The sequence below is a fragment of the Harpia harpyja genome, chromosome 6 (genome assembly GCF_026419915.1).
Source record: "Harpia harpyja isolate bHarHar1 chromosome 6, bHarHar1 primary haplotype, whole genome shotgun sequence".
Taxonomy (NCBI): Eukaryota; Metazoa; Chordata; class Aves; order Accipitriformes; family Accipitridae; genus Harpia; species Harpia harpyja.
The window spans coordinates 10964757-10981958 of record NC_068945.1 but is presented as its reverse complement, the minus strand read 5'-3'; the positions used below and the strand labels follow the sequence as shown (position 1 = coordinate 10981958).

Genomic DNA, 17202 nt, shown 5'->3' with positions numbered 1-17202 from the left:
TTTCAGTGGTCAATGACCAAGCCTATTTAATACGCAAAACTGTTAGAAGACTCAACTTTGTGCAAGCCAAATACTGGCTCAAAGTATTTATTTTTAGCTGGGTTGTTAATCCCAGAAAGAGGTGTACATTTGAACACAAGTCAAAAGCCTTTAAGAACTCTGAAGTATTCCGTATCAGGTGCTTTCAAACCTGGGGAAAGCAAAATCATCACAATATATGCTAACAGTGCAGTTAGAAACAAACTTTATTGTTGCAGTTTGAAATTATTTACACAATATAAATCTCTTTGAAAGGTACATTACTTCATTTAATCAGTGGTAGAAGATCTTATAATAGCTTCAATAACATTTAGTTCAAAAGAAATACAATTCACTCCAATGGATAAATGATGCATCTAAACTCCACAACACACAAGAAGGGTCATGGGAACCTTTTTGGGGGATGACAGTGCTGGAAGATGACAAAAGCTTATTTGTAAATTGAGCTTATTTTATTCACAGGACATAAATGGACTCTTGTTTAAAAGAACACTGAAAAATAAGCAGTAACAAAAAAATGATGCAAAATGGAATATATCCCTAATATGCTATGGCCCTGTTTCTGCAAGTATTTAAAGGGTTTTAGATAGCTAGATTAAGAGGCTTGAGATAGAACCAATGAATCTAACTTTAAGTCATATTTAAGAAAGATTGGATACATTCTCGGTGCTGAGACTATTCAAAGCACTTGTGTACCAAGCAGCATTATTAACTACCACAGACTGCATCTGAGATACAAAATGTTAAAAGGAATATTTCTACAAAAAAAACCCCAAACAAACTTTCACACAGTGAAGACTTGACACCTACCATTTTTTTTATAACACTTAAGAATTACTACTACCAAAAGCTTAGAAACGTATACTTTTTTCCAGTTCACATTGCATTTTATGGCATTCTATACAACATTTTTATGTTTCTCTTCCATAGTCTCTTGTGTTTTGAATGGATCTCTATGTGGGGAAAAAAACCAAAAAAACCCACTTAACATAGAAAAAACACAGTTGCAATACAACAAAAATAGGCTGGTGCAGTACCTGAAACTATTTCAGCATTTATTTTCAAAGTTTATTAGATTTCAAGTAACTTGTTTGCTTTCTAAATGTTCACACAACTTTTAATTTCCATCAAGTTTTCTCTGTCATCTCTCTATAAATATCAAATCAAACATATTTGGGAAGTCCATGAATTAAGTTGCACACCATAGGCAACCAGAGACAGGAGCTCAACCATTTTAGAAGGCTACAGAAACAGCTAATGTAAAACCTTGAACCAGAAGTTTGGTCAACTGGTGAAGTCTGGCCAGTTCCAAGATCGTAACAGGCTTCAGGGCCATTTCAGTAAGTTTTCTGACATTTCACAATAACAATAAAACCCTTTAATAAAAGAATCTCGTGCAGACCACCACCTACACTATTAAATACACAGAAAAGCCCAACACACACTTAACTGCTGCAAATTGATCAACAGCATAGGGGTTTTTTTAATAACCTTTTGGAATGTTTCTTCCTTCTCTCCACCCAGGTTGACTGGTTTCCAGATCACAGGAACTTAATCTCTACAGATCAGACCAACTGGAAAAGTCACTTTAAAAAAAAATTCAAAACAATGCTTTTTCCAGTGTCTCACCACATCACTTAGATGGAGCACCTCCATACAGGTGGCAAATGGAAACATTTCACACATTTTCCTTTCCATTCCAGAGGTCTATAAGCCACAAAGTTTGGTTTCTTCCAACATGTCCCAACTGGATTTGTGTGGTTTCTCACTGCTGAGAGCCCCTTCCTTAAAAGTTGTGCAGTTGGCTAACAGAACACCTACCTTGCACAATACCAAAGGTCATGGCTTTTCCCATCTTTCACAACTAATGAAAACAATCAGCTTGCAGCCCACAGTAATAAAAAAAAAAAAAAAGGGAGGGGGGAAGAATCAGCTGCAAGACTGCTCAACATCAGCCTTGCACAACCTCAAGGTTTGCTCAAATGCTTTGTGTTCTTATACTATAATTACAACCTGCCGGGTGTGGAAGAGATGATAGGAGATGGTAGCCAATTCCAGTAGTTTAGTAATATAGCACACCTCAGAAGGCATCCAAGAACACAGTAAACAACACAAAAACATTAAAACAAAGCAAAAATAGACAGCCACCTCAAACACAGACAGGTAAGATGTGGTCAACCTCCTCTGCAAATTAGAGGAAGGACTACACCAAGCAAGAGATTATATTCCCCCAGGTTATAGAACAAAGTTCTGTTTAATCAGAAAGTTACCTAGATTTGTTTTAAGATTTCTTCTGGTAGGAATAACAAAAGAATATTTTTGTAAGCTTTTGTTAGCTGCCAAAGGCTGTTAAAAAATCCGAACTTCATTTTGAAACAAACTTTACCTTTTACCATTCACTCTTGTCCTTAAACCATGCAAGTAAATAGGCATATCCGATACCTTGCTACATTAAAAGCCCAAGTTTCCATGTGAATTATTTCCCTTTACTAATTCAATGAGCCCATCCCTCCTCTTGGCTAACACTTGGCTAACACTCACTTCCCAGGACCCTAGTAACTAACATGTCAACACTGATAAGCATGCATACCTTTCATCCAGAGCAGGTAAAGCTGACAGGATGTACAAACTGTATCAAGATCAATTTGTCGGATGGACAATGAGATTTACACACCAGTATTTTCCAGCAGAGTTATTAAACACAGCAGTGACAAGAATAAACTAACAGCTTGAAGGACACTATGGAGTTCAAAACAGACAGTGAAAGGCAACAGTAATGAAACAGTCAGGCATTTGGGAAAACTATGCTTCATTATGTCTGTGCTTCCAAGATTAAAGGCCTCTTCAGAAAGGGAATTCCTACACAAAAAAATTCTGATGAGAAGTCATGTACTGACTAAATAGAACACAATTTTAGTCCGAAAGGAAATAGTGATGATTAAGCATGGAAAGGAAACTTCTATACTCATGTTTCCCCTAATGAAGTAGGGTTATGGACACAGGGAGGAGGGGGAGGGAATGGCACACAGGGGAAATACCTCAGTTAAGTTTCAAATAGTCTAAAGGGGCTACCAATAGTTGTAGTGTTGTGGAAAATGACTGGCAGAACTATTTTAGTGATTTGGGCATTTATTATGAACATTTACAAGTTAGCAACTAATCCTATTATAAGGCTATATTGACCAAAAACATTTAAGTTGGGGGACTTCTATCACAACTAACTCAATTGCTGTCACCATGGGAGCGCACACTTTAAGAGTACTTCAATTCAACATGCTTATGTTTAGAAGTCACCAGCATTCGAGAACATATAGGAAATTTTTGGAAGTTTAAACAATTTTAACAGCTTTCCCTATTCCACAGGTACTACATGTACCTCTGACACAGTTTGCCCTATTATTAGAATAGACTTTCTCTTCATCTTAGTTCTGTATGAATTCCTTTATTCCCAGAATCATTCCCAAGAGCAAGATGTCAAAAAAGCTAACAGGGGGAAAAAAAGACACCAGACACTCAAGGCTATAAATGGATACCTTAACAAAAAACTATTATGCTCTGTTACAGGTCAATTTAACAAAAGAAGTCCGCACACAGAGTTAAGATTTCTTCTTTACATCAAAATTTCTACAAAATAGGAGAGAATACAATGCAATACACGAGTCCATAAATGCAAGATACAGTACAATTCACACTAATTTACAAATGGTTATTTACACTGTTGTATATACATATACAGTCAGACCTGGTTAATGCAAATTTGGTAAGTCCTTTTAAAATGCAAATCAAAAAGTGTAAATGAAGGAATTTAAAATTATGTGACAAGAGACTAGTTATTCAGAAATCTGTAATGCTTAGGTGACCTAAGAAATTAGGCATAGATTAGCCAGATCTGACTGCAGAAATGAGAAGAAAAAAATTCACACTATTCTGCTTTACAAAAGCAACCAGGCCACTATGGTCTATTGACTTGATGCTATTTATGCAAGAATGCCCTTACTAATAATCCTCTTCATATTTACAATATAGGTTTAACTACAGTAAGAATTATTAATTTTGGCATTCATGCCCTTAGCTTAACATAAAGGCAACAGAATATCTTCTTGGCAAGTCACAGTCAAAACTACTACAGGATGTTTCTAGAGCTCAGTCATTTTTTGTCCTCCTTCAAGTATCTTAACATTTCTATTAAAGAGACTGAGATAAATTAATTGAAACAAGTACATGTTCTCTAGTTCGGTGCTCTAGTACCTAATTTACATTCAGAAGGTCCTGTATTCACAGTTTCAAGCTACCTTATAATCTGCAATGCTATTGCAAACTACTACTTCAAGCTTAACACATCTGTAGATATTCCTTAGCAAGCGAGAATATCTGAGTGCTACTGGCTCAAACGATGTGGAACAAGGCTCAAGGTAACTGGCATTTCATTTTGGAAAATGTTTTACAGTATTTCCTCAGAACTTATCAAGAATTGTTTTAATCTGCACTTGTCTTGAAAGAAAGCTGATGCAAAGCAGCATTTCAGTGTGTAAAATCAACTTCAACATGCAAAATGAGAGCCTCTACCAGTACTGCAAAGTCAACCACTGTAACCTGTGATGATCCTTGTGCTTCTTCAAAGTGGCTCAGGAAAAGCTTGCAGTATTTACTATCTGCTTCAAAGTGCTTTTACGGGATTCAGTGGAACTTCACTCCACAAGAATTAGATTGAGCTGCACTCATGAAGAGCTTTGGTTCTGCAGAAGCAAGCTTCCGCTCCTACAGTTATTGCTACTTGAGCTATACAAACAAAAATACTACTGAAAAAAATACACTAACTCCAAACGTAAATAGTACTGGTACCTGAAAAGGGAATGTGTTTTGCCAACTGTTGGAAAAGTTAGGATCTGTCAAGTGTTAGATTTCCCAAGACCAAGTGAACTTCACAGCCTTTTTCAAATATTTCACAGATACAAAGCAACACTGCCAGAAATAAAGCCACCACTTGAAGAAAATAGTAGTAAGAGTTCAAAAATCTTTATCACTCTTACTTCCAAGCAAATCTTGCTTAACTTAAAGGGACTACTACCAAGAGAGCAAGGTATTATTCAACACACGTCAATAATGTCAACAGGGAGAAAGTACAGAAGATTAAAGTCTTCGGTGCTTTCATGAGCTCTAGCAACATCCTTGATAACTGCTACAAAGGAAAACATAAATGTCTATTTTAGCTATTTGTTTCTATTTAACTACCAGGAAAATTTGTCCAGTTTAGTAGCCTCCAGCTAACAAATGCTAACGAAAATGGTTACCTAATTTCAAGTTAGAAAAAAATCCCAGTTCTCTCATTTGTATTAGAATTTTTAAGGTTTTGACTGAAGGAAATAAAAAAAAATTGGAAAGAGATGAATATAAACAAGAGGAAAAAAAAAATCCCAAACCTTGCTTTTGTAAAATAACAGAATGCCATTCAAAATGGTCTTTCAATGTGAAAATTTTTCATTCACATCAATTTTCTTTGTCCTGAATCAATCCAAGCTTTTGTAAAGCACATATGTATATATATGTATGTGTATACATATATATACACACAGCAGTGTGCCATAAAGCAATTTTGAATAAATATCTTTGCTGGAGTCTGTACAACAGACTCCCCACAATATTTACTCTTCAGGTAAGTTTGTGTTTGCACGTGTATATGCACACACACAGACTTTGTACATGTGGGCACTTATGTGACCAAAGTGCAAAGTTTTTCAGAGTATAATCAGAGTTGAGTACATGCCTGCCCAACTCCACACTGCATTGTTGGGTTTTATTTGTCTGTTGTGGGTTTCTCCTCCTCCCACCCCCCCCCCCCCTTCCAGATTTAAAGCCTCTTTTCCACACGAAATTATACATTGTTTAAGTAAACATTTTCTTTCCAATTCACATTTTGTAATCCAGACCATTCTTGGTATCATAGCTTTAAGAAATAAGAAAACGTGTGTGATGATCAAAGCCCCACTGTTCAAGTCATATACTTTTCCATATTATCCTTCAAACTGGAGACTTTGAGAAGTAATTCGCTGCCACAGGAAAAAACAAACAAACAAACAAACCCAAAAATACAAAACAAAAAAACCCAGACATACCAGAATCTGCAACTACAGGACCAAGCATTTAAGACTAGAATCCAAGGTTAGAAGATGACAAAGCAGAAAGATGTCAACAATATACAAACTGTAAACCTAAGTGTCTGCTCCCCAGTGCAACAGAATCTCTGTTCACTAATCTTCAGTTCAATAGTCCATTCCGCTAGAGACTGCTGAAGCACATCAAATATAGACACCAGAATAGTGTTCAAATTTAGAATCAAGGTTCAAAATGGAATATAGTTTTTGAATAGGGCCCTTTTGCTTTAAAAGTACACTTAAACAAGCAGCTTTCCCACACAAGTTAGAGATGGTACCTTGTCCATCTAACACTATGATGGTACGTATCCTCAAAGAATCTGATGGCCAACAGAACTTTTGCATTTCTACAGCTTAATGCATCAAGAAGGAAAAATCAAAATGTTATTTATCATTTCAGCAAGCTGGTTGATTCTTATACGAAAGAAAAGTACCATCATATGGAAAGCTACTTTTTTTTTTTTTTTTAAAAAGAGGGAAAAAAATAAAGATCATCCTAATCTTTTTCCCTGGTTACACCACAGTGGTGATCTCACAAGTCTATTATCACTCATTTTGCTTGTATACATCTAAAACATTAATATTCTCTGACCATGTTTTCTTTAATATAAGTTAATGCAACTTCAATAAAATAAGTTGTTTAAACAAATCCTTTGGAACAACTTCACTGTCTGCACCCAACTTTTACAAAAATGATGAAAGCAGCAATGGAATCATGTTAAACTTGTAATAAATAATTCACATACAACATATGTTAAATTACAGAGAAGGATTAAATTGCCATTTCTACAACTTTTTATAGATTCAGCAAGTTTCTAATCCGTTTTATATCAACAGCAGTACGTATGATCTTCATATTAAATTTAACATTGAAGGACTGTTTAGAGGCATTATTTATAAAGCAAGAACCACCAAGTGAGCATTACAGAACTTCAACAAATGTTTAGCTTTTTTCCAGTATCTGTTCTCAGAAAAGATTGAGGGGTTGCCTATCCACTTGGTAAGTTTCTTCCTCTTCATTACTCAGGAAGAGTTAATGTCATGACCTCCAGCTTCATTTTGAAATACTGGTTAAACCGAACAATTGCATACCTATTCAAAGGAAGAGAGAGATTTGAAGTTAAGAGCAGATAACTCCTTATACAAAACCAGCCACGGTTAGGTGGGACTAGTCAAAAGTCCACCTACCCCAGTACACTGTTTCCAACATTGACCTTTAGCAGCTGCCAAAGGAAGAAATTAAGAACAGAGCAACCATGTTATGGTACTTCCTCAGCACCACCACCCCGCTCCCAGCTTGCTACAGTTTGCAAAACAGATGCTGTTCTGGAATTCTCAAAAGGTGGTGTTTTTGTGTTTAATAGTTCTTAATAGAGTGTCCAACAACTGACAGCTACAATTCCAGAGAAATCCTATCTTGATCATTGCAAGAATGACATTTTATTCAAAACCGACAAGTTTTTAGGTTCTACCACCTGTGCTGTAACTTGGGGTTTTTGTGCCATCTAGTGGTTACTAACAAGTACTTCTACTTGAGAATAATTAGATACAAGAAGAAATTCATATTTGTCTCATTAACAAAATGACACAACTAAGCCTAGTAAACTGGCTTAGTCTGTGCAAAAAATTCTAAAGTGGGATCTTTTACCAAATGAAATGATTAACTTTATCACCTCGCCCAGTCCCCAATAGAAAGATGAATTCCTCTGCTTGTCAGCATGAAAGACCGTTTAAAAAAATGCCAAAGACTTACATCTACACCATTGGCCAGCATCTCAGGAAACAGAACTTAACATTCATTAGCTTTACAAAGACTCTTTAAAAAAAATTAGGAATTTCCAAGATCAACACTCCATGCAGCAAATAGTAAACAAGCCCCTTTGTACAAAACAGCCCTGTTTCCTGACTCTTTGTCCTGGTTTTGGCTGGGATAGAGTTAATTGTCTTCCTAGTAGCTGGTATAGTGCTATGTTTTGGGTTCAGTAGGAGAAGAATGTTGATAACACTGATGTTTTCAGTTGTTGCTAAGTAATGTTTAGTCTAAAGTCAAGGATTTTTCAGCTTCTCATGCCCAGCCAGCAAGAAGGCTGGAAGGGCACAAGAAGTTGTGAGGGGACACAGTCAGGGCAGCTGACCCAAACTGGCCAAAGGGATATTCCATACCATGTAACATCATGTCTAGTATATAAACTGGGCAGAGTGGGGCTGGGGGGAATCGCCGCTCAGGGAGTAACTGGGCATCGGTCAGCAGGTGGTGAGCAATTGCATTGTGCATCACTTGTATATTCCAATCCTGTTATTGTTAGCATTATTAGTTTCTTCCTTTCTGTTCTGTTAAACTGTTCTTATCTCAACCCACAAGTTTTACCTTCCCCCCCCCCGATTCTCTCCCTCATCCCACTGGGTGTGGGGAGAGTGAGTAAGCAGCTGCATGGTGCTTAGTTGCTGGCTGCAGTTAAACCACAACACTTGAGTTGGAAATGTAGGTCTTGCATCTAACAGATAGTACACCATACTGACCAACTTGGCATTTATGCCTTTGTCTCTCCAACAAAAAATAACCCACTCAATGCCCCAAAACATTTACTCCTTTAGTTATGTTCCTTGCCTTGTCATGCCATGTGTTTTAGCCCAGGGGCACATACTAATATAGAGAACTTTTAGCAACAAAAAGCACAGACAGACAGCTTTTACTGTCTTGGTTTTTCTTAATTTTTAAGAGTTATAGTATGATCACATAGATCAGGTCTGTTGCTCAGACCTCATAGTTTCTGATAGCTGGGGTGCTGGACTAGATGGCCCCACAGGTCCTTTCCAGCCTCAAGTATTCTATTATTATATGTAGGAAGCACACTTACCCTAGAAAATCAAAGTCAATGGTAGAATATTTGGCTTGAATTAGAGCCCACAATCCCCAAAAGAAGTGGGAAGCCTGAAAGAAAAAAATTCACTAGTGAAATATTAATATTATATAAAATCCAACATGTAAACATATTCTTGCATCGAGACAAAAAGTTATCTACAAGAGAACTCTCAAACCCCAATCTTTTTGTAAAGTTATTTGATATCTCTTTACCAAAAAGATTGGTAAACAAGTATTATAGAATTAATTACTGGCAATTGGAGGAGTAAATCCTGACTCTCCATGTGTCACTTTGAAGAAATTAATGTTGCATTTATGAAATAGGCCATCTATTAAGTAGACCGTTGTACAACTATATACACCATGTTAAAAAATGCACATAAATAAGACTATCTCATTTCTACTGCTGCTACTTAAATGTGTTATTCTACACATTCAACTCTAGTGCAAATACAAAATTCCTTTTGAATCTTTGATTACAACCCTTAGGCCATTATAACTACAACTCACTTTCACTACTGACTTGGGCAAAGAGATATGTTCTGTAACTACATAAGAGAATCTCTAATTCATCAGCATTTACACAAATTTCTCATCTGTTCCAAACTTACTTCTGAGTCCAGATAAGTAGTCTGGAAGCACATGTTCAGTTTCAGATTGAAACTATGGATTACATTAATGATATGATTGCTAGTATACTTCAAATGAACAAATACACATAATGGCCATGAGCTTGATACTCTCCTTGTGTAAGACCTTTCTGGACCACCCAGGTTACAAGTGATACACTTCAGACTTCTGTTCCATAAATAACTGCTTACAGTAATTACCTAAGTTGCTTCCTGAAGCTTGCATGTTAACACTTTACCAGAAGTGTAGAAGACACATGCATGCACACATGCCTGAGAACACCTTAAAATGGCAACTGTTGTACATACAGGTGAATCTTTCTTGTACCTGCAGTTTAAATAACTTCACCTGATAGCAAGCAGTTTGGCATTTTACACCAGCATCCAGTAAGTTTAGTTTGTATTTTCTCTTAACAAAGCTTCCCACATTAACTGACACGAGTGTTTGGCAGTATTTGTGCATCATGTGTGGTCTATAGGCAAGTCTTGAGCTGTTCTCCAGGAACTCTATCCTCTTAAACATTAGCATGACCATAGTTTAAAACTGACAAAAAAATGCTATATATTTTAAAACAGACCACCAGCCTACTTAATTGCAGATCTTTCCTAAATGAATGGCACAGTTGAATTTAACAGTAACAGTCGATAAGAAGAGTTTTTAAAAGAGTAAGAACAAACAAGCTGGTATTTTTAAGGGCTTGTTTAATAATCGTCTTCCTGGAATGTGAACTGTAGGTGTGCTTGGATTAGTCAGAAAGAGGACTGAAATAAGGCCAAACTAGCTTTTTAGCCTTAGTCCGCCTATGAATAGTTTGGCATGCTATTCTTCAGGAGAAAGCAAAATAAAAGTTACCTAGCTATTGGGTAAAGGCACTTTTGCTGTAGCATTTCCTGTCACATCTTCTAGGCTAAACAAGATCAGCACTAGTCAGAAAACGTTAACAAAAATAATGTGAACATATAAAGTATCTTCCGAAATCCCACAGAGATAGAGTTTGGAAAAAAGATGATGACATCTTCAAACTGCTTCTAACAGCATACCTAATTGGGACATTCAAAGACTCAATGCCACACCTATTTGACTTCTTATTCTACCTCCATGAATTACACTTGACGTGGGTTTTTTTTTCCATGAAGGACAAGGCACCAAAGACAGATCAAAATCCATCCTTTCAAAGGGAAAGAACAAGGGAACGAAGCTTTTACATCCAAAGTCTGCGAAAGACAAACTGACAAACAGAAGACAGCTTATAACACACGAGATACAGGAGGAGCAGGGAGCAGAGTAACACAGCCAGCCCTCACACTCTACAGCAAGGCAGAACTTCTGGGGAACCACATGAGACTAACACGTGCACTTCACTACCATTTAAACCACTAAGGTGACCAAAACCAAATGTAAAAGCAACTCGCTGCTTGCCAAGACACTGCAGGCAAGGAAAGAGTTAAGGTAGTACTGAAAGACTCTAGAGTGACCCAATTATCTGTTAAAAACAATTCTTAAAAAAATTGAAGTATCCTAGTTTCACTCTAACAAAATTTTAACATCTTGTTTTAAAAAGGCTTTTTAAGTCGTAAGATTTATAGGTCTTTATGAAGCACTACCTTGCTCTTCTGTCTTACCACTACAAGAAATAGCACAGACCTACCATAAGCTCTAGCCAACTCAAAAACATGCCAGACCAATAAGCAGCCAATAGAAATACTCACTAAAAGCTCATCTCCTTGTTTGCTGAATGCTCACTGCCTCTTTCACTAGGAATATTCTACAGAGAATTTTTAACACACAACATAGCAGAAAGCTTCCATAGGCCAGGTTAAAGAAGTTTTTCCTTACATTCCACAGCGCTCAGAATAAGAAACTGGCAATTACATTTGTCCATAGAGTAGCAGGCTTCTCTTTAGCATTTTAATATATTCTAATCAAGTGTTTGTTATTTACCAGTGCAAACTGATTGACTTGGACATATAGAACTTCAACTTCTTTTTCACTGACTTCTGTGCCAAACCCTTTATATTCTTTGTAGGCCTCAAGGTAAGATCTCAGCCATTGTTCCTGTAATTTTCTGTTAGGATAAAGGCTGTAGTCTACCTCATTTACTCCTAGAAAAAGAAAAAATACCTATTAGAACCTTCCGGTGTCTAAAAAGACCATTAGAATCACATTACTGGACTACTTCCCCCCTCCCCACCCTCAACACACATGCACAAACTGATGTGGACTAATATCAGTGTTTTTATTTTGACCTGACTTTATCAGTTACGTGTTGGCAAGAATGCCTCACATACAAATCAGAGCTTTCAACGTAGCAGAGAGTTTTATGCTATGTATGTTTTCAGCCACATACATATTCTTTGAGAGAAGCCTCAAGAAAAAGTATTTGCATTATGCAACAAAAGCCCTCCCAAACATATCAAATATTACACATTTCATAGGAAAAGGGACTTGTATGCAACAATATCCAAAGCTGAATCCAGATGCATATACATTGTCACCAACTAAGCTCATATTTGAGAAAAATTTACTAGCAGTCTACTTCTCTCCTCCACAGGGTACTAGTAGAATTAGAAGTCTTATCTCCATAACCACTCTTTTTGCCCCATTTTTCTTCCTATATTGGAGGATGCTTAGTCACAGGTCGTAAGGAGTCTGTCAGGAGTCCCAAACACACTTCACTCCCACTAGCTATCATTACCAGAGGACTTGGGAATTCTCCTTAAGTCTTATTTTATGAACTGTGCAACCCCCTAGCACCTAAACTCTTTCCTGTGTCAGATCTACTCAAATTTAGCTTTAAAAAAAAAAATCAGATTTTTACTGGATGGATAGAGAATAGCAGAGTGAAAGCACAACTGTTCTTCATAGGCAAAAAAAAAAAAAATGTATTTGTCCATTTAAGTCTTCTTACTGTACTTAGCTCCTTAAAGATGTCATCAAACTCTGAGAAGTCCCAGATGAAAAATCAAAAGCTCTCAAAGGCATTTTGTAAAGAATTCAACTTGCTTTCCAAATACTTATATTACCAAGTACACAAATTATCAAGTATACACTCTGAATTTTTTTTAAGTTATCTAGACTTAACATTCCATTTGTGAAACAACGACTGGTAGATTAAGGCCCCTAATTTCACCATACTGCACTTTCCATCCGTACTAATCATTGTGTAGGCTTTTCCTGTCACCCCATCATCTGAAATAACACAGCAAACACTCAAGTTTATTTCTGTCTTACAGAGTAAATGGAACGGGCATTCACTGAAAAAGTTTGAACTAGTTAATGAATGACTCTACAAACACCTTATTCCTAAACCCCTACCTTTTTCCCATGTCTTAGCCTTTACCTCTCATTTTATGACATGACTCAAAGGCAAGTACTTCGCACACACATTCAAAGCCACCAAAAAAACCCACATAAGCCTGCCATTTGGAACTGTGGAACCACACAGCATATTCTCAATATACACCTATACTGTAAAAGATACATCCGCAGTGTTTAATTACAGTGGGCTGTCTCTGCTGTGTCATTTCACAGAAGGATACTGTGAAGCTGTGAGTTCTGTATTTATTTAACTCTACAAAAACTTAGGTCATGATGTTCCGATTTCTGGGTTAGCAGAGCTGCAAAGGAAGGGCATTAACTGGCCTGCAAGATAAGACATCAACATATTTTGATACCATCAGATAAACAGCTATATACCTGTATCTAGATACACAGACAAAGAGAATATGCAAGAATGAGGTTTTTCATAAAACCAGTTTACCTTTACCTCAGAAATCCAATTTTTACCTGCAAATTCATTGAAGTGATTTCCAATGTCATAAGCCAGATAGTTGTATCCAGAGTACTCATAGTCTATGAACTGCACATCACCTGTGAGAGACACAACAGCAGCAACATCAGAGTCCATATCAAATGAAGTCACAGCCCTAATCCTTTGGTGTCCTTTGGAAGTTTTGGGGGAAAAACAAAACAAAACCACACACCCATCTTACTTGTGCCCAGTTGTGTGCACTCAGACATTCCAGGGTAAGGCTGTGATTTTTATGATATGAGATCCCCTTGAGTAATTATTCAAGAAAGCTCTTAGATAATTACTTAGAGCTTACGATTCTCTATTTTTAAACTCTGAATAGCAGAATTTCAATTTTAACTTCTACCACACGAGGGCATCCCTTACCTTCAAAATAAGAAATACAGTAGAGGATCTTTATTTTATGTAGAAATAGATCAATTTTTCCCGGACTTAAAAAAACAAACAGTCCTGTTTATTCTCACACAAGTGTGCAACCACAGTGGACTGACACACTGCAACATGCTGATATTTCCTTTAACATGTTGATATTTACTGCTTCCCCCAACCACACTTACAAAGCAAGACTTCTTCACTGTCGCTTTTTCTAGCTGGATTAAACTAGTCTCAAGAAATCGTCAGACAATCCTCAAGTCCTCAAAACTATGAAACTCTGTAGTGTCATGTAAACAATGACTGATAATGCAGTAAATACAGCCCCAAAATGTTTCTAAATTACATTTACCTACAGTGAAGCTGGGGAAAATGCTTCACTCAAGGTAATACAGCATTGAAGCTGCTCAATAATGTCTACACCACATCAGTCAAAACATTAACAAGATAGATTAGGTAAAACTAGAGCTCTTGTATTTTAAGGGAAACCAGCAAAATTACTAAAAACATCAGAAAAGGAAGCAATGGGTTAACTTAAGAGCTGTTTGCAGTAGAACATTAAAATGTAAAACCTTACGTTTCCCACTGGTATGCTGAAATGGGCAATTTTGACAGTTGCACTCTTCTCCCTCTCTATACCCATTCTTTTGAAGACTAGCTGCATATTAACTCAATAAAAACATACTCCTATTACAACAATCAATCTTCTTAGCATGACTTAAAACATTTTACAGATACTAATGCTAACTACCAAAACTCCAGGTCAAAAAAAAAGTAAATAAAAAATGTTAAAGTATGTTATGTATTTCCTAGACTAAGGATTGTAAGTGTCTAATATACTGCATCCTTAAGATTTATGAACATCACACATATCAAATACAATAGTTTTGCCAGATAAATGTCCCGACCAAGTTACCACAGAATAACTTTGTTAGAAGTGTTCCTTCCTATGCAGTTCATCTTCACCATATTTGAAACACTAATGTTAATGTTTTCCAGATGGAAAAATCTTCTTGTCTAAACACTTATAATGGAAGTTAAACCCCACAACGTGAATAAAATCACTTAGTCACAATCCTCCAAGTCAGAGTTTACCCTTACTTTCACAGAAAGGAAGGACTGCTTACCAAGATTATGAGGTTAAACCTTTTAGGCTCTAACAAACCAACATGAAAGTGGCCTGAAAAGTGGCAAGCTCCTCCCAGGAAAATCTTGTTGGCAATCGAAAATTGAGGTTCTCTAGAACTCTGAAGGGACAAGAAATTTTACAGTAGCTGCAGCCAAGATCTTACAATATTGTCACACATTAACTTTTGCCACTGGTTGACTGGCAGATTCATATGCTTGTACTTCCCACTGCTTCTTTAGCACCACTTTTTAAAAGGAGATACCTGTAAGTTACAAGCCAGTCAAAATGCACAGCCCAACCCTGGTTAATATTCTGCTACACAACTGATCTGAATGCCCCCGCACCCCCAAAGATTTAATAATGCTTGTATTTAGGTGTGGTTTTTTTCTTCCTCCCTCACATGAAATACAAGCACAGCAGGTAAAAGTCTGCTTGCAAAATAACATAAGAAATACTTTAAATTTTTCATGTGCAAATTTAATCTTGAACATACCTATGTGCTGTTATGCACTTTTAAGTACAGCTAACATTTAAAACTCACTTCCAGATATAAATAATATTACATACAATTAACAAGATATGGGTGAGGCTGTTACTAGGCACTCTACTATGGGGAAATGCATGTGAACAAGTGATGTGATAAACCTTCAGTCAGTGCACAATAGCACAGTACATGGCACCAGAAGCCAGCAACAATGGCATACATAATCTGTAGCAGATGAAGAAAATTTGGTAAACTGACATTTGATAAGACAGAAGTTCAAAGTGAGAAAGTCCGGCATTTTTACTGATATCTTTCAGACTCATGCTACTGTGGAACTCAACCTTAAATTTAATTTTTGCATGAAGGCTCAAAATAAAGATGCAGAGTTCTTTCCGTGAAACTGAAAGAAAGCAAAAACTTTAAGTTTGCCACTTCATAAATGTGTAACACATACATGTCCCAGCTACCGTGTTTTAGAAAAAGCAGAGGAAACTTTGCATTAATCGTTTAAATATCTATAGTATTAGAAGTTACTCTTAAGATTTACTGCAGTTCGTACAGGAAAGCCACTTCTAAAAGATATGGCTTACATTAGTAATTAAGCAGCTAGCTTTTGTTTTGATGTTTCTAATAAGTACAAAGAATTGGTACATCCCACCGATATCACTGGGAGCAGGCAGACAACAAGAGACAGTAGGCTAAGCACATTTGTATTTTATTGAAGCAAGACATGATTTAAAACTAAGCTCTATCATCTCTCTGGAGAAGCTACTATTATCAACAGGAACAGAGACATCAAGAGTCGTGACTATTTCAAGTTGAAACACATTCCTTTCTTCCAGGGATCTCCTAGTGTAGGCAACATGCAGTGTCATCTATGAAAACCATAAAAAGATACAAAATGGAATACATGTGTTCCATACACCAGAAATTATTTTTTTTAAAATAGATCAAGTAGTAGTCAATAAAGCATCTGCTAGATCTCCTCCGGGAACTGAAAGGTATGAGCGTGATGACACCTCTCTTTCTAGCTGCTCTTCACTTTTAATGGTTTAATAAGGTAAGCACTTTCAAGGTGCAAGTCCTAGCTGTATTTACCACAGCAGAACGACGTATCCTGAGTTCTGTCCCATCCTGCTCATCAGGTAAGCCACTGAGGCCCTAGAAGACAGCTTTAGTAAAGACAATGATCTATGCTACAAACATACTTGAAAATTCACAAATGGGTCATATACCTAAAGAATAATTTTAGCTGTAAATACCCAATATAGCTTTGCAAAACAAAATAGGTTTTTATATCAAAACCAGAAGCCTTAAACATACCTCAGTCTTCAGAAGCACTGAGCACCCACAGACTCCTACCAAAGATCATAGAAAACATTGGGTAGGCAGAGGGAATAAACAGAACAAAACTAGCCATCTACCTACACACTTCCTGGCAGGTGGTTTTAATACATTCAAAAAGAGCACATATAGATACAAACAAAAGAATACTGATACTTGGTCTTACTGAATAGCAAGTATTTGAATACTCTTAAAACATCAGGTATTTTTTGAAACTCCCAGGTCACGCTGGAAAAAAAAAAACCACAGAAAACTACAAGCATCAGAACACAAGGTCTATAAATAAGCAGTACCAAGCATCAAGCATATTTTGACTATCTTGATGTTCAAATTGTAATTAAAAGCAACATGCAGCTCCGACTTACATCCTTAAAGGAG

General features: G+C 36.7%; 1 protein-coding gene across 1 annotated transcript in view; it reads right to left on the bottom strand.

Moving 5' to 3' along the window:
- Positions 1-227: 227 nt before the first annotated feature.
- ETNK1 (ethanolamine kinase 1) overlaps positions 228-17202 on the bottom strand; it is a 35115-nt gene continuing 18140 nt past the window's right edge. The window contains exons 5-8 of the mRNA XM_052789011.1: positions 13471-13554; positions 11626-11786; positions 9050-9123; positions 228-7283 (exon numbers count right to left, since the gene is read on the bottom strand). Coding sequence (XP_052644971.1) covers positions 7211-7283; positions 9050-9123; positions 11626-11786; positions 13471-13554 — 392 coding nt within the window. The 3' untranslated portion in view covers positions 228-7210. The remainder of the gene's footprint in view (positions 7284-9049; positions 9124-11625; positions 11787-13470; positions 13555-17202) is intronic.